General features: G+C 43.9%; 1 protein-coding gene and 1 long non-coding RNA gene across 5 annotated transcripts in view; one reads left to right on the plus strand and one right to left on the minus strand.

The window, feature by feature from the left end:
• Window positions 1-15,096, minus strand: part of AOAH (acyloxyacyl hydrolase) — a 192,075-nt gene that overhangs the window by 90,100 nt on the left and 86,879 nt on the right. For all 4 annotated transcript variants that reach the window (XM_089314993.1, XM_070058395.2, NM_001082025.1 and 1 more), the window contains 5 exon segments: window positions 12,842-12,912; window positions 4,660-4,720; window positions 3,554-3,624; window positions 2,637-2,685; window positions 787-835 (listed from right to left, as the gene is read on the minus strand). In XM_089314993.1, the coding sequence (XP_089171119.1) occupies window positions 787-835; window positions 2,637-2,685; window positions 3,554-3,624; window positions 4,660-4,720; window positions 12,842-12,912 (301 nt within the window).
• LOC127492612 (uncharacterized) overlaps window positions 1-15,096 on the plus strand; it is a 107,140-nt gene that overhangs the window by 70,127 nt on the left and 21,917 nt on the right. The gene's annotated exons all lie outside the window — the stretch shown is intronic.

The raw sequence follows: 15,096 nt of genomic DNA on the forward strand, positions 1-15,096 counted from the left end.
TTTGAAGAAGGCAAGCACTGCAATTTTTTTCCCCATGAAAATGCAGATCCAAGTCAAGCCCTCAGTGCGCAATTGGATAGTTATAAAGGAAATACTCATTGAAAGAATGAATGAGTGAACTGCTTCTGAACGCGAGGAAAGCATTGCCCAAACAGAAAACAGTGATATTACCAGAGGGTCTTGTTTAAGACTCTTCTGAGAATCACCAGGAACATGTTTTCAGAAATGTGTGGGTGGTGAGGCTTCTCACAGTACTGGTGGCATTTGGGCTTTTAGGGTGAGGAGCTTGCTTATCTATTCCCAAGGCTATCACTTCGATGTTTTCTTCAAGATAATCAGACTTGCATCTTTAGCCCAGTTGATAACAAGGGTTGTTCCATTAATGCAAGTCCAGTTACCTGAACTTGCTGCACATCGAGAAGAGAATGCAAAACATTAAAATGTTCAGTTGTTTGCTTATTTGGACAAGTCCTGGATTTCTGCTATTATGTTATTCATCCTGCAGGCTCCTCTACCATTCTCATTATGGTTGCCAAACCCCAAGGAAAAGAGTGAATTAAACAAGTCATTTTGCATTTTCCAGATTCCACCTCCTTTTCTACACCATTTCCATGTCTTTTCCTGATCTGTCACAAAAACAAATGTAAATCGGCCAACTTGAAATAAATTCTAGCATCAGGCACTTCTTCATAGAGGTAGTCTGTTCATTTCAATTTCACTCAGACTAGGAAAGAATATTGTATCATAATGATATTATATCATAACCTTGGCTTGTACAGTTCATACCTTCACAGAATTTCTTCTCATATGGAATTCCATCTTTTGGATCAACACCCTTGAAAGGAGAAATGGGGAGATTAGCATTCTGTTTTAAATTTGTGAGACACATACACTAACTCCTTCCCAGATGACTTTACAGTCAGTAAAGTGCTTTGATGTCTTGTGAGCCCCTAATCTAAAATGGCCACACTTCCTGTGAGTGAGTGAGTGAGTGAGTGAGTGAGACTAAGGGGAACTGGGGGGCAGGTGACAAGGAGAGTTCCGGAAACGGCTGCTTCTCATTCAGAAGGATGCACAGCAGAATTCCGCGAGAGCGGTCCAGCCCAGGACTCACTCCTTGGAGCATCAAGACCCGTTAAGTGTCTGGGAGGCCAAGGCAGGGCAGGTACTGCAGTTTCTGAGCTGGAACTCTAAATGTTCCTACATCTCCATTACCCAAATATTGATTTTGGGGGGGGGGCAGCCATTCTCAGCCAGGGCCAATTGCTTTCCACTCCACCCCCATCCCACACTGAACTAGGAGGGATGCTAGTACTATTTTAAGATGAAAGGGTTTGCTTGTTATAGATGTGTTGTTGGGAAGAGTATGTTTACTCTCTTGGACTTGAGGCTTCCTGTTCACATTAAAACATTAAAGATTCTGAGAAATCAGGAAATAAACAGAACTAGTCATCTATTTGACCCAGTATTTCCTAAACTTAAGGGGATGATAAAGCCCCTACCCCTATGCCTATCAACATCACACTCAACTCTAGAGTCCTGAGGACACAATTTGGGCAGTGTAGACTTGATGGTTGTAAAGCCCTCTCCTTGTTCAAGATTTTGTGATTCTGAGCGTCACATTTCCTCTGTGGACAGGAATAGGGATGCAGGTGACTGACTATGAGCTCTGAGTTTTGCTTCCATGAGTTTATGGTGAGTTTCCATTGGGCTTGCTTGGCCCTTCATCTTACATGGAATCACACACCACATCCAAGGCAGGACTGGGGCCATGGAACAAAGACAGCAGCTCTGCCTACTGATCAGCATCCTTTGCCTTACAACATGACAATGGAGTTTGGGTTATCAGAACAAGAGCTGCCTGAGGGTCTTGATACATTAACCTCTGGGTCTTCTTCTCCTCCATGAAAAATCAGAATGACTGAGAATTGAGTGGGTGGAGTGGGCTGGGGCACAGATGTCTGTTATTTTTTCCGTATCCTAAAAGCCACGGGACTGAAATGCATGCAATAGGTGATTATTTGTGTGAGCTCAGGGAATTAGTGTCCTGGAGAATGGCTTAAGATCCTACAAAACTTTGGTCTGCTGCTACTGCTGTCCACAGATAAATATTGGTCAGGTTTCCCCTTTCCTTCCCTTTTCTCTACCTAGAAGCTGCAAGGCCATTATTTCCAGGAAACTAGGACACCAGAATTCAATGCCTCAAGGTGGGAGTAGTAGGGTAAATACAGGGTAATTTCTGCTCTGCCTGACTAGGCTTATGAAATAGGAAACATTGGCTGCATCAAAATGATGACAGTGTATAGTTTGCTCCAATAGCTGTTTGGTTTGCTGTAAAATTGCTAACATAACTCCCCATTTCATTTCACACTGTTCAAAACAGAGTAAAGGGATTAGATGTGGATGACCTTAAGCACAGCTTAAAGGGGCCATGACAGAGGGAGCCTTAATTCTCATTACATCATTGACACTCTTCACATGCAATTGGAATTCTACACCAATCTTCCAAGCAGCAGGAAAAGAGCCACTTTAAGCTGCCAACTTCTTCCATAGATCTTGCTAAAGCAAATAGACACTTTGGGGAGCGGGGAGGCAGAATTAAGAGAACAGGGTTAAGTTTGAATTTGGTTGCTTACCCAAATGCCATTACAGTTTGAATCCCGATGTGCATCCCAGTTGTCTGGCCTACAGAGAAAACATCAACACTGGTCTTTGGCATATTCTCATTTCTCAGTAGTGTTAGTTTCAAGAATGAATAAATGAGTGAGTGCTACACAAAAAATCATGGAGGGGCAGCAGAGTTGTTTCAGGAAGAGTGCCACATACTTCTATGTGTTATGATGCAAGAATCGCCTACTCATCCTTTCTGCACTAACCTTGGTTTGGATATTTGCTGGGAACCCCTTGGCCAAATCCAGTGTTTTCCATGATTGACTCTATTTGTAGACTCTATTTCTGTGCAATGGTGCCAAGGAATTTAATGCACAAATCTGCCGTTGATTTCATTTAGATAGGCAAAGTCATAAAAATTGTACAACTAAACTGCCTAAACATCTGGTTAGTCTGTGCTTTGGCTCTGTAGTCAAAGGTAGGGTAAATGTTGGCATATCCATGTTTTCAAGTCAAAGATGTGATTCGCTAGACCTCACTCAACCCAGGGCTAAAGTGTGCTGTGCTTTCCATTCATTCGTCCTGACTCCTGTGGAGACAGGCCACTGTTTGGGAACATATCCTACATTTGAACTTGTGCAGGAGGGCAGGAGGCTGGATTAATGTCCACATTGGTCATTTACTTGCCTGGTTCCCCCACTAGACTGTAAATTCCATGATAACAAGCATATTTTTGTGTTCCTTACTGCCCAACATCATGCAAGTCGTTGGCGTTTGGTAAGCATTTCATGGGCAAATGAAGGACTGTTGAGCTTTCTTCCATTGGGACACAGAAGTCTTTTCTTTCTGAAGTGGGAATCCCCTATGCTAGGGCAAGAAATTATGCCTCCTGCCTATTTTTAGAAGGCAATTTTCAAAATCAGTGACCAGCTGAGACAATTACCTTCTGCCTGGATACACTGTCTTGTCGCTGTCGTTACAATCTCTCCCTCGCCAGTGATAGCCCCGCAGTGTCTGAAATTGACACACACACACACACAGAGGAGAGGTTCAGTCCTGCTTTGCTGTTTTCCAGGAGGGAGACTGGAATTCTGCAGTTTTAAACTAAAATACAACCTAAGAACACTGAGGACCACTAAGAACATTAAGATCAATAGGATAGGACATGATACCACCCAAGCAAATAACAGGTAGTAGTGTGTGCATATGTGAGCTTGTGTGTGTGTGGGGGGGGGGGGCGGTGCATGTTTGTGAATGTGTGTGTGCATGGATGGGACATGTGAGTACGCACATGGGTATTTTTGTGTGTCACAGATGTGTGGGCAGGTGATTCTGTCTCTGGGTACATGTGCATTTTTACACATGCGCGTCTCCATGCACTTCTCGAAACAGCAGGACTATCCAACTTCCTGAAATTCCTGTTTAACCATCAATATTCTCAACCTCAGAAACAATCAACTTGTTCAAGTAATTAATCACTTTATAGGATAATTTAAAAATCTCTAGCCAAATTGTTCATTATGTACATTTATATTTTTGACCCGGCTGATCTGAAAGAATTAAGTCATAATAATGTCACACAGTGTTTTTATTTCTTCTGTTCCCAAGTAGTCTATTTGATATTCGTCAAATTTGAGATGTGTGTATGACATGCTACCAGCTTATTTGCTTTCACAAAGAACATCCTGACATCCTAACAGCTCTGAATTAAGTACAAGCACAGACATTTTAATAAAGTAAACTAAAGTAGGTTTAAAAATCTTCAAAATAATTTACTATATCATTTAAAGTAACTAAGTCCCCATGAAGAATTCTAGCTGGGAATGGAAACAAAAGATAGGAAACAAAACCAGTCTGGGCCCAAGATTGATTGTAACAGTCTAGGTATTATTATGACACTCAAAAGCCCTGTGGCATAATGAATGACGTATTGTTCATCAAATTAATTAATAATACATTCAAATGAAATTCAGTCTTATTAAAGAAAAGAGATTTGTAGGAAGTAATGCAATATTTAGTGAATATCTGGTTATCCTCAACAATACTTACTGGAAAAATGCTATATTTGTCTGAATCTACATCTTTGATTGGCACAGAATTTTTTATAGCTCTAGAAAGAAGAAAACAAAACACCTAGTGAGCTAAGAAAAGAAGAAATGATATTTGCAAAAACAGATACATTTTCAGATATTGCTATACTGAGTTTATATGACAGAGGGCTGTTCTCATAGTAAAATTTAAGGTCTGGTTGTATACCTAAGAGCACCAAGAAAGTTTTGCCAAACTCTGTTGTTTCCTTGGAGATGCTTTCTCTCTGATATTTAACTTGGCTGTAGGGAGAAATGATGTTTTATAGGGCATGGGATATTAATGCTGTGTCTCCTCCCCCAACCTTCCCCCACCGCCCCAAGGATAGAAGACTGTATTTTGGATCCAATCAATGAACTCAACACTACAAATTAAATTGGTGCCATTTTATACATCTGTTATTGAAGTTTTTTTTAAATATTTCATTCCTTTAAACCACTTACTCTGAGAACTTCAAGACATTTAGTTGTCATTGACTGGCAACTTTCACTCTGAGCCTGGGAAACCAAGAATTCCAATGTGATGGCCAAGAAAATTCACTGAACAAGAAAGAATTTCCCTAGAGCCTCACTCCAAGACCTTTCCTGGCTTCTAAGTGACACGCACTGCTTTCCACGTAGGTATAGCACTCACTGGGGAGCAGAGTAATACAGTTGTGTGCAGATGCAATATTCCTGGAGCCCTAGAATGTGATCCTCTACAGCACTTGCTAGATGTTTTGTTTTGTTTGAAAGAGCCACAGAGAGCGAGAGGCAAAGGCAGAGAGAGAGAGAGAGAGAGAGAGAGAGAGAGAGAGAGAGAGAGAAAAGTCTTCCATTCATTGGTTCACTCCCCAGATAGCCACAACAGCCAGGTCTGGGCCAGGCCAAAGAGAGGAGCCAGGAGCTTCATCTGGGTCTCCTATGTAGGTGCATGGATCCAGGCATTTGGACTATCCTCTGCTACATTCTCAGGTGCATTAGTAGGAAGCTGGATCGGAAGTGGAGCTGCAGCTGTGAGGACTCGAACTGGTGCCCATATAGAATGCCAGTGCTGCAGGCAGCAGCTTTACTTGCTATGCCACAGCACCAGCCCCTTATGTGATCTTTTGAACCAAGGTTATCTAAGAAGTTCTGAGTGCGTTAGAAAAATGAGTGCCCCCAGAACAATGTGGAGCCCAACTGGGAGTGTGGAACCTACTTAAGAACTCTGGAATGGTGGACTCATCAGAAGTCCAGGTTATAGGCCTCTCTGGTAAAACACCACAGGAACCATGCTGGTTATACTGGCCTCTGTGGCTATCTAGCCTGGGTTCTGCTGTGTAATTCTGGGGCTTGGAGTTTTGCAAAATGCACTTAGTAGTCTCCCTTGTCAGCTGGAGCTGGCCCTGATGGAAAGAGAGAGCAGGAGAAGCAGTTGTTTCTCTCTCTCTCTCTCTCTCTCTCTCTCTCTCTCTCTCTCCCTCTTAATGCTCCTTTTGGAGCCCCCAGCTGTGGCCACAGTGGCTCCTCCCAGGGATCTCAGCACCCAGGGAAACTCCTGTTTGCAGGCTCCAGCTCTGGCTCTTGTGGCCTCCTTTTGGTGCTCCTAGCAAGTCAGTCATGAGTGGCCTCCTGAGCTCTGACAACTCCACTTCCTTCCTTTTGCTTCCTCTGATCATCCTGGGGTGCTAGCTGTTTCCTGTAGTGGTAACAGGTGCCTCACCTCCTCTTCTCTCCTTCAGTCTTTTCAATGCTTTTATAACTGGTTCCTAATACAAACTCCCTTCTGAATGAAAGACCTGACATGTTCTGTTTCTAGAGAGGACAACTCTGGGATGAATGAGCATGTGGAAGGTGGGGAGGGGGAAGTGAAAGGTAAACTCTCATCTCTGGCAGTTCCTTTGGTATCCAGGACACTGTGAAGAAGGAAATGCAAGCTGAGATCTTATAACCAGCCCTTCCTACCTCCCTACCCTGGAAACATGGCAGCTCCCTTTTAGTGTTAGAAAGAGGAGTCAGCCCTACAAGTTGAAGTAATCTTGACAGATATTCAGAGGGGTGTGGAGGGCCAGTAAAGGCTCTAGAGTCAACAGTTTGTATCCCAGCTTCATCTACTATCTCCTTCCTACTGCTGAGATCCTAGAAAAGCAGTTGGACCTCCTGAAGTCTAATTTTCTATCTGTAACATGTGACTTGCACCGTAGCATCCTTGCGAACATTCATGCACTTCACTGCTGAAACATAAAATTATTCATCTATGAGGTTAGATGAGTTAGGGTTTAAGGCACCAGCCACATTCCTCCTGGAGTGATTTGACCAGAGGACTGCACAACAGAAGAGGCTGGGAGTGTTAGGTGAGTTATAGTATGGCTGCCATATGTTACTTTCCTAAAACATGATTAACTTTTATTTCTAAAGCACATCTGACTCTCTGGTTTTAGAAAATACATTGTTGATTTTTATTAAAATTATTTCTGCAAAAGTGAACTAAAATTTTATATTTTGTGTATTCTTATAGGTACCTGGTTATATATTGAAATGTTCATTCATTCATTCACTCATTCATCATTCCACAGACATTTTTGGAGTCCCTGCTATGTGCCAGGCATTGTATGAACACCTAGGGAGGACTACAAGACCCATTTCCTACACTCGAGTAGCTTCATGATGGGTACGGAAAATGATGCATCAGTACACAACTACACCACTGTGGCTAAAATACTATTAAAGAGTTGTGTGCCTAGAGGGAAAAGATTTCCAGCTCTATCGAAGGAGGTGATCTTAAAGTGAAACCAAAAGAGTGAGAAGCAATTTTCAAGGGAAATGATTGGAGGAAGGGCATACTTGTAAGAAGGAAAAGCCATGAGAATCCCCTTAACGTAGCCTGGGTTCTGAAATTAGACTCTCTCGGATTGAATCCCAGGTTTGATATCTATGTGCTAGCTGACCTTAGGAAAATTATTTATTTCTGAGGCTAAATTGTTTGACAGTTTCCTCATTTGTAAAATGCAGCCAATATCAGTGGCTTCTTCCTAGAGCTATTAGAAAAGTAAATAAGTTGATATGACTATACCATGAAGAACCATGCCAAACATAGGATATAGACTCAGAGGACATTAGTTCTTGTTGTTATTATGTGCAGTTGTAACAATTAGGAAGCTGAGGCCATAGCAGTCAGGTGTTTGCTGTTGTCACATTGGGTTTCCAGAGATATTCCAGCTCCAGCCTATGGACCCTCTTCAGATTTTCAAGCTTTTAATTTACAATATTCTATCCAATTTTGTTCTCTACCCAGTTCTTGCCAGATGTTGAAAGAACAGGCTTGATCTAGTGAGCAACTGTACTTGCAGCTGAATATTATTCACTACATAATGCTAAGCTGTTTAGCTCCAATCCCACAACACTGGGGCATTATGACAAAAGAAAAAAGAATAAATCTTTACACGTCCCTGCCTTGTGTTTGAGTCCCAGGCAGCACTTGAGGGCTGGGTGTGGGTCAGTTGCTTATGTATGTGGGTATGTTATATAGGTCTCTATAAGATGAAATGAGAAAGAGAAGCCATGGAAGGACACACCCCAATCTGTGTGCTCACCTTGGTGATGGAGGTGAGGAGGAAGAGCAGGGCATTGGGAAGAAGGAGCAAGTGAAAAAGGAAAAGAAATAATTTAATGAGTTAAATGCATGATTAACATGGGATATGATAGTCTATTTGTGTTTGTGTGAAATATTATATATGTGGTTCATACATATAGAAATTAATAGAAATGACTAGAGATTAAAAGAGGGGACCTTCCTGACTTCCCATTGATTTAATAATAAAAAGATAGTACTTGGGCACTGTGAATTGAGATAAAAAATGATAAAAAATTTGTTCACATCGTGGTAGTTACCTGGTATCCTATACCTTTCCTTCTTTTTAAATGGTAAAGTATTGCCTTTTGGGGCTGGCGCCATGGCTCACTTGGTTAATCCTCCACCTGTAGTGCCAGCATCCCATGTAGACGCCGGATTCTAGTCCTTGTTGCTCCTCTTCCAGTCCAGCTCTCTGCTGTGGCCCCAGGAAGGCAGCGGAGGATGGCCCAAGTGCTTGGGCCCCTGCACCCAAGTGGGAGACCAGGAAGAAGCACCTGGCTCCTTGCTTTGGATCTGTATAGTTCCGGCCATGGTGGCCATTTTGGGGGTGAACCAATGGAATGAAGGCCTTTCTCTCTCTCTCTCTCTCTCTCTCTCTCTCTCTCACTGTCTAACTCTATCTGTCAAATACAAATTTTAAATAAGTATTGCCTTTTCTTCCTTTATCCCTTCATTTCTTCATGAGGTTCTTACTAATGCCCAACTCTGGGGGAGGGGCCAGGGAGAACAAATTCACTAAGACATGGTGTCCCAGGAGCTTCTGGGCAGTATAGGAGAGCAGTGGGGGAGGGGCACCTAAGCACAGGGTGGTAGTGATCGTGAGGTGGGGCCAGGAGCAGAGAGGTGGACTGTATAAGCAAATGAAGGTAGGGAGGAGCTGGAACACTTCCCATAGGTGGGGACACCTCCAGGACATTTCGAAGGCATTACACCAAGAGGATAGGAACAGGGAGAGGCACTAAACAGGACCAGGATTCCTCCTGGAGTGATTTGACCAGAGGACTGCACAACAGAAGATATGCAGGTCTTGTTTCTGATCCTACTGCCTCTGTGCTGCTGGGTCAGGCAGGTGCAAACCTACCTGCTCATCTAAAGAGTAGGAGGAGGAACCCAGCAGTCACTGGGAACCAGAATGCTGGGTTCAGAGGTCAGATTTATCCATTACAACTCTGGGACCTTGGGCAAATGGTTTCCTCCCTTTGGAAAGGAGAGAATACTGGTGCCTGCCCAGTAGGGCTGCATTTACAATAGGCTTTAGGGCAGAGATAGTATCAGACGACTTAGAGCTATCATTGCTATTACTGGACCACAGGTTGTTTTGAAGAATAAATGAGGTTGCATTTAAGTGTGATTTGAAAGTCATAAAGCACTGAGCAAACTATCATCTGGTACAAATTATACTTGAAGCATAATGAGTTTTAGAAAGAAGAAAAACATAATTCTGATTTTTTTTGTTGTTGTAAATGAATTATTCCCTTTTTAAATTAGGCCAAGAAAATCCCTGGTCACAGATGCTCTTAAATTCAATTTTTTCCACTGTGGCTCAATTGGAGAGTCATACTGGCCCTGCTGGGCCCTGCTGGCACACATCGGACACAAAATGCAATGATGTATTTGGCAAGGAGGGGGTGGGGATCTCAGTTCGGCATGAGCCAGGCTTGGTGGTGGGGAGCCTGGAGGGTTGGCTGCACCTCAGCCTCCCATCATCTTCTTTCATGTCTGCTCTTTCCTCTCCACCTCATGCTCTCCACGTCTCCCCCAATTCATGAAAAGGGGTGATGCTGCTGCTTCTGGGATCCAGGCCAGCGCTTTGCTCAGCTGGTTGGCCAGGGCTCTGCCAGCAGAAGATCCAGGGAAAGTTTGTAATTCTTGGATCTCCAAGAAGCTCTCAGTGTGAGTCAAACATAGCCTCCCCTTCTTCCCAGAAACTGGCATGATAGGCGGGGGATGGCCAGTGGGTTTAACCTTCAAGTTCATTCATGAAGGGTGATAGAACCTAAGAAAAGGACCTCTGTTAAGGGTCAGCTTGTGTTCATTACAAAGATACATCAAACTCTTGACCGCTGCTCCCTGTGGATATGACCTTACTTGGAAACAGAGGCTTTGCAGATGTAATCGAGTAAGGATGAGGTTATTAGGATAGGCTCTAATCCAGTCACTTCTGTCCTAAGAAGAAAAGACAGAGACACAGAGAGGATGGCCATGTGATGATGGAGACAGAGACCAGAGTGATGCAGCTGCACGCCAAGGAGTGCTAGCCACCTGTGGAAGCTGGAACAGGCAGGAAGGATCCTGCCTAGTGTCTCAGAACCTGGCCCTGCTCATACCTGGATTTCAAACTTCTCACCTCCAGAGCTGGGAGACAATAAGTTCTGTTCTTCTAGGTCACTCAGTTGTGGTATTTTCTAATAGTAGCCATAAGAGAGTAATCTAGGCTCTCAGTGCAGATGTGCAGCCAGACTCCCAACTCTGGAATTCTCCGGTGAGATCTAACCCTGGTCAGTGAGAGGTAGGCTGGACTGGGATAGGTGAGGTTTATACAAGTTTCTACGGCAAAACAAGAATAAAAGAAACAGACTAGTGGCTAGGGGTCTAAGTGGATGTCTCATAGCTAAGGAACACAGTTCTGAGTCATCAAAACATCACTTGTCCATGTAGCATTCATAGTCTGATGCTTGAGCTAGAAGGTGAGAGCTGGTGGGGTGGGGCTTGGGAGGACATAGACAACCAGGAGTTCAGGTATGGGGTCCAATTTCCTAAGAACTGCCTGGAGAACTTCAGGGCAACTAAGAGGTCTGGGGCAAAGGAATCTGGATTTTAAAATCCCTGATAATTCAGAAATATAGCCAGAACTTGATTATACTCTAATTTTAGGTTTTAAGAAGCCGAGGCTTAGAGATGTTAAGAAGCTTAAGCTCCCAAAGTTGACTCAAGAGAAGCTTTACAAAGAAGTCCAAAATATGTATATTCCAAAACATATATTTATGGGGTCAAGTACACCTGGGGATGTATCATGGGTCCTTGGTGGCCTGGGAGAAGTTACTCCTTTAAGGATCTGTTTCCTTCTCTGTGAAGTGAGAATCATCATCATCATCATCATCATCATCATCCTTAATTCACAGATTTGTGAAAAGTAAGTGAGGAAACATACTGAGAGTTCAGCACCAAAAACCTGGAGCAGTGCCCATATAGTATCTGGTATTAGCAACAGCAGCAGCCATCATGTTAGAAGGAGCTGAGCAGGGATGGGCATTTGGAGCAATAGTTAAGACACATTTTGGGATGCCTGCATCCTATATCAGAGTGCCTGGTTCAAGTCCAGGCTCCTCTGCTTCCAATCTGGCTTCATGCTGGGAGGCAGCAAATGATGGCTAAGTACTTGAGTCCTTGCCACCCACATTGGAGAACTGGATTGAGTTCCAGGCTCCTGGCATTGGCCTGGCCCAGCCATGGCTGTTGCAGGCATTTAGAGTGAACCAGTGGATAAAAGATCTCTCTCTGTTTACATTTATTTCTCTCTGTTTATCTGCCTTTCAAATAAAATGAAAATAATATACTAATAATACTAAACAATATACTAACAATATACTAATAATACTAGAGTCTGGTTCTGGAGCCAGTGCTCTTTTTTTCAAGTTTTATTTTATTTATTTGAAAGACAGAGTTACAGAGAGAGAGGTAGAGCGAGAGCGAGAGCGAGAGAGAGAGAGAGAGAGAGGCCTTCCATCTGCTGGTTCACTCTTCAAATGGGCAGCAACGGCCAGAGCTGAGTTGATCTGAAGCCAGGAGCTTGGAGCTTCTTCTGGGACTCCCACATGGGTTCAGGGGCCCAAGGACTTGAACCATCTTCCACTGCATTCCCAGGCCATAGCAGAGAGCTGGATTAGAAGTGGAGCAGCCAGGACTTGAACTGGCACCCATATGGGATGCTGAAACTGCAGGCTGGGTCTTTAACCCACTGCACCACAGCACTAGCCCTCTATCAATTTTCAAAGGAAAAAAAAAAAAAACATTGTCCCAACTCTCATCCTTTTGGACAGTGATGACAATGATATCTAACATAATCCCAGACTCACAGTGAAGCTGGAGTATAAGATTTAAAATTGAGGTGGGGCTTGAGAATTCTGGACAGTGTCTCTCTATTTGAAATCCTGCTCATATATATCTGAGCCACATTTTTCTGGCAACAGTCCTTTTCTAGCCTCATGAGTTCCTTGGACTAAAGATGCCTGAGATGAGGAGCTGAGCTAGTCTGTATCTTCCATGGTAAGGAAGGGCTGTCCCTGAGTATGGGGCGATGAATGCAGAGATGTGTAGAGTCTCATCGGCAGGCTGCATTCTAGCCCAGGGTACAAATCAAGCCGTGACTTTCCAAGTTACTGGTCAACTCAATATATTTCCAAAATGATTTTGCTCAGAGCTAATTTGTCTTCTAGCTTCTGTACAATTCATGTGTTGAGCCAATCCTTTTAGTCATCAGAAACAGGGACAAAACAAAGATGTTATCACATGCTCCAGAAGAGAAATAATATAGAAACAGTATACATACAATTTAATTTTCTGACAGATCTTGGCCAAGAATGGGAGTGAACAAATACCAGCACCACTTCTAGTATATTTCTGGAGAGAAAGAAAAAAAAGATAATAAATCAAGAGTTAATTTGATTCAAGGAATGGTTCCCCACTTCTAAGCATCCTTGCATGGTCTGGATTCTGTACCTTCCTTATTCGAGAATCTGGTTCTATTTTATTTACCTAAATACACTTCTTGTTCCTGTCCCCACAGTTCCTATTCATTCATAAGCAGCTGTGCCTTGATGTATGCTGGTTCCCAGACCAGAAGGTTCCTTTTTCCTTATCCAAGCAGTCATCCCCATACTCATGGCAAACCTTGGTCTCTATCTTTTCCCCAAAGAGCTTAGCCTGCCTTTTTTGGTTTTGTCCTGACACTCCTACCCAAGTGCTTTGGAGAGGATTTGAAAATAAAGAGCATTTTCCAACAAAATGATTCCATCCTACCATGGAGTGAAATGAAGAGTAAGGGAGACAGGATCCAGGGCCCGGAAAGAAAGAAGGTCCCATCCCAGGGGGACAGAGAAGAGTACAGGGAAAGCTCCCCACGCTTCCCTAGCAGGAGGACTTTAGACAGTGGCTTCCATAAATGTCTGGATGTGTGATAAATCAAAAGCTATGACTTCTTACTGAGCCATGGTTTCAGAAAGACAGTAGTTTCTATGATGCTTTGCTCCGTTGAAAGTATGAGAAGAGAGCAGGGCAGGAAAGGTTAGGAGCTGGCATTTTTCAACAAAGAGTCAACGTTGGTCTAGCTCAGAGTCCTTCAAATGGCTGTGAGGTGTGTTATGGGCACCAATAAGAGAGAATCAGGAATATAAAAGAGGTGTTGAAGGGTCTTCAGGATGCCTGCTAGGCTTTCTAGGAGTAGAGGCACAATCCTGATTAGTGCCCCCATGTATATGGGAGACATGGAGTCAAGGATGGTGTCCTTGTGCTCAGCTCACTGGTGAGTGGTGGGTATGGGTGGACATGCCAGCACTTGGCCACCCTCTGGGGCTTGGCAGTGGCAGAGGCATTAACAAAGCTCTCTAGAACCCAGCAGAGGATGCAGGTGACCTGGAAGTCAGGCAGGAAGCAGATGAATGGGAAGCAGAGGACAGATGCCTTGAGCCTTTGTTATTAGTGAAAATTCAGATCACAGCTTTGTTAGAGATGCAAATTCTTGCCATCCTTCCTAGATCTACTGAATAAGAAAATCTGGAGTAAATCTTAGCAACTTTCCTTTGCAGTCTTCTGGGTCATTCTGATGCCCACTAAGGGGTGTGAACCACTGTCCCTGATCCTAACCATTCCAGCTATAGTCACAGACTAGGACTCTCTGGGAGATTTTTTTTTAAAGATTATTTACTGGAAAGTAAGAGTTACAGAGAGAAAGGAAGATACACACACACACACACACACACACAGAGAGAGAGAGAGAGAGAGAGAGAGAGAGAGAGAGAGGAGAGTGGGAGAGAGAGAATCTTCCATCCACTGGCTTATTCCCCAGATGGCTGCAATGGCCAGGGCCAGGCCAAAGTCAGGAGCCAGGAGCTTCATCTGGGTCTCCCACATGGATTGCAGGGGCCTAAACACTTGGACTATCTTCTGCTGCTTTTCCTAGACTATTAGCAGGGAGCTGGATTGGAAGTGGAGCAGGCAGAACATGAACCAGTGCCCATATGGGATTCTGGCATCACAGGCAGTGGCTTGACCCACTTTGCCACAATGCTGGCCCCTACCTGGGAGGGTTTGGAAGTACAGTCTCAAGCTCCTCCTCCACAAGACCTCCTGAATCAGAATCTGCATTTTCACAAGGTGCCCAGAGCGCACACTAAAACCAGAGAAGCCTTGCTTGCAGCAGCGGGAACAGCCCAGCTTGTACTGTGGTGATGTGGGAAGATTTGGCATCTTAGGGAAACACACACACTTCAGACTGCCTGGAGCATCAGGAAACACAGAAGGCCATGAACCATGGGAGAAAGGATGGGTGTACACCACCCTGAGGACGGGGCCAGGCGGAGGAATCACACTTATATTTCTGAAAAGTGTCTCTGGGATGGGAGGATGACCCGGGGGAGGTGCAATGCCACAGAGAAGCCATTGAAGATAAGAGACCCGGAGGCCTGCTCCCAGGGTTTCTCTCCTCAGTATTCTCACCATTTGTGGCTGGTAGGAATTCAGTCTGTTGTGGGGACTGTTTTGTGTGCAGCATTGGTGGCTTCTTCCCACTAGATGCCAACAACTTAA

The sequence above is a fragment of the Oryctolagus cuniculus genome, chromosome 16 (genome assembly GCF_051225735.1).
Source record: "Oryctolagus cuniculus isolate XC-2025 breed Fujian yellow rabbit chromosome 16, ASM5122573v1, whole genome shotgun sequence".
Lineage (NCBI taxonomy): Eukaryota > Metazoa > Chordata > Mammalia > Lagomorpha > Leporidae > Oryctolagus > Oryctolagus cuniculus.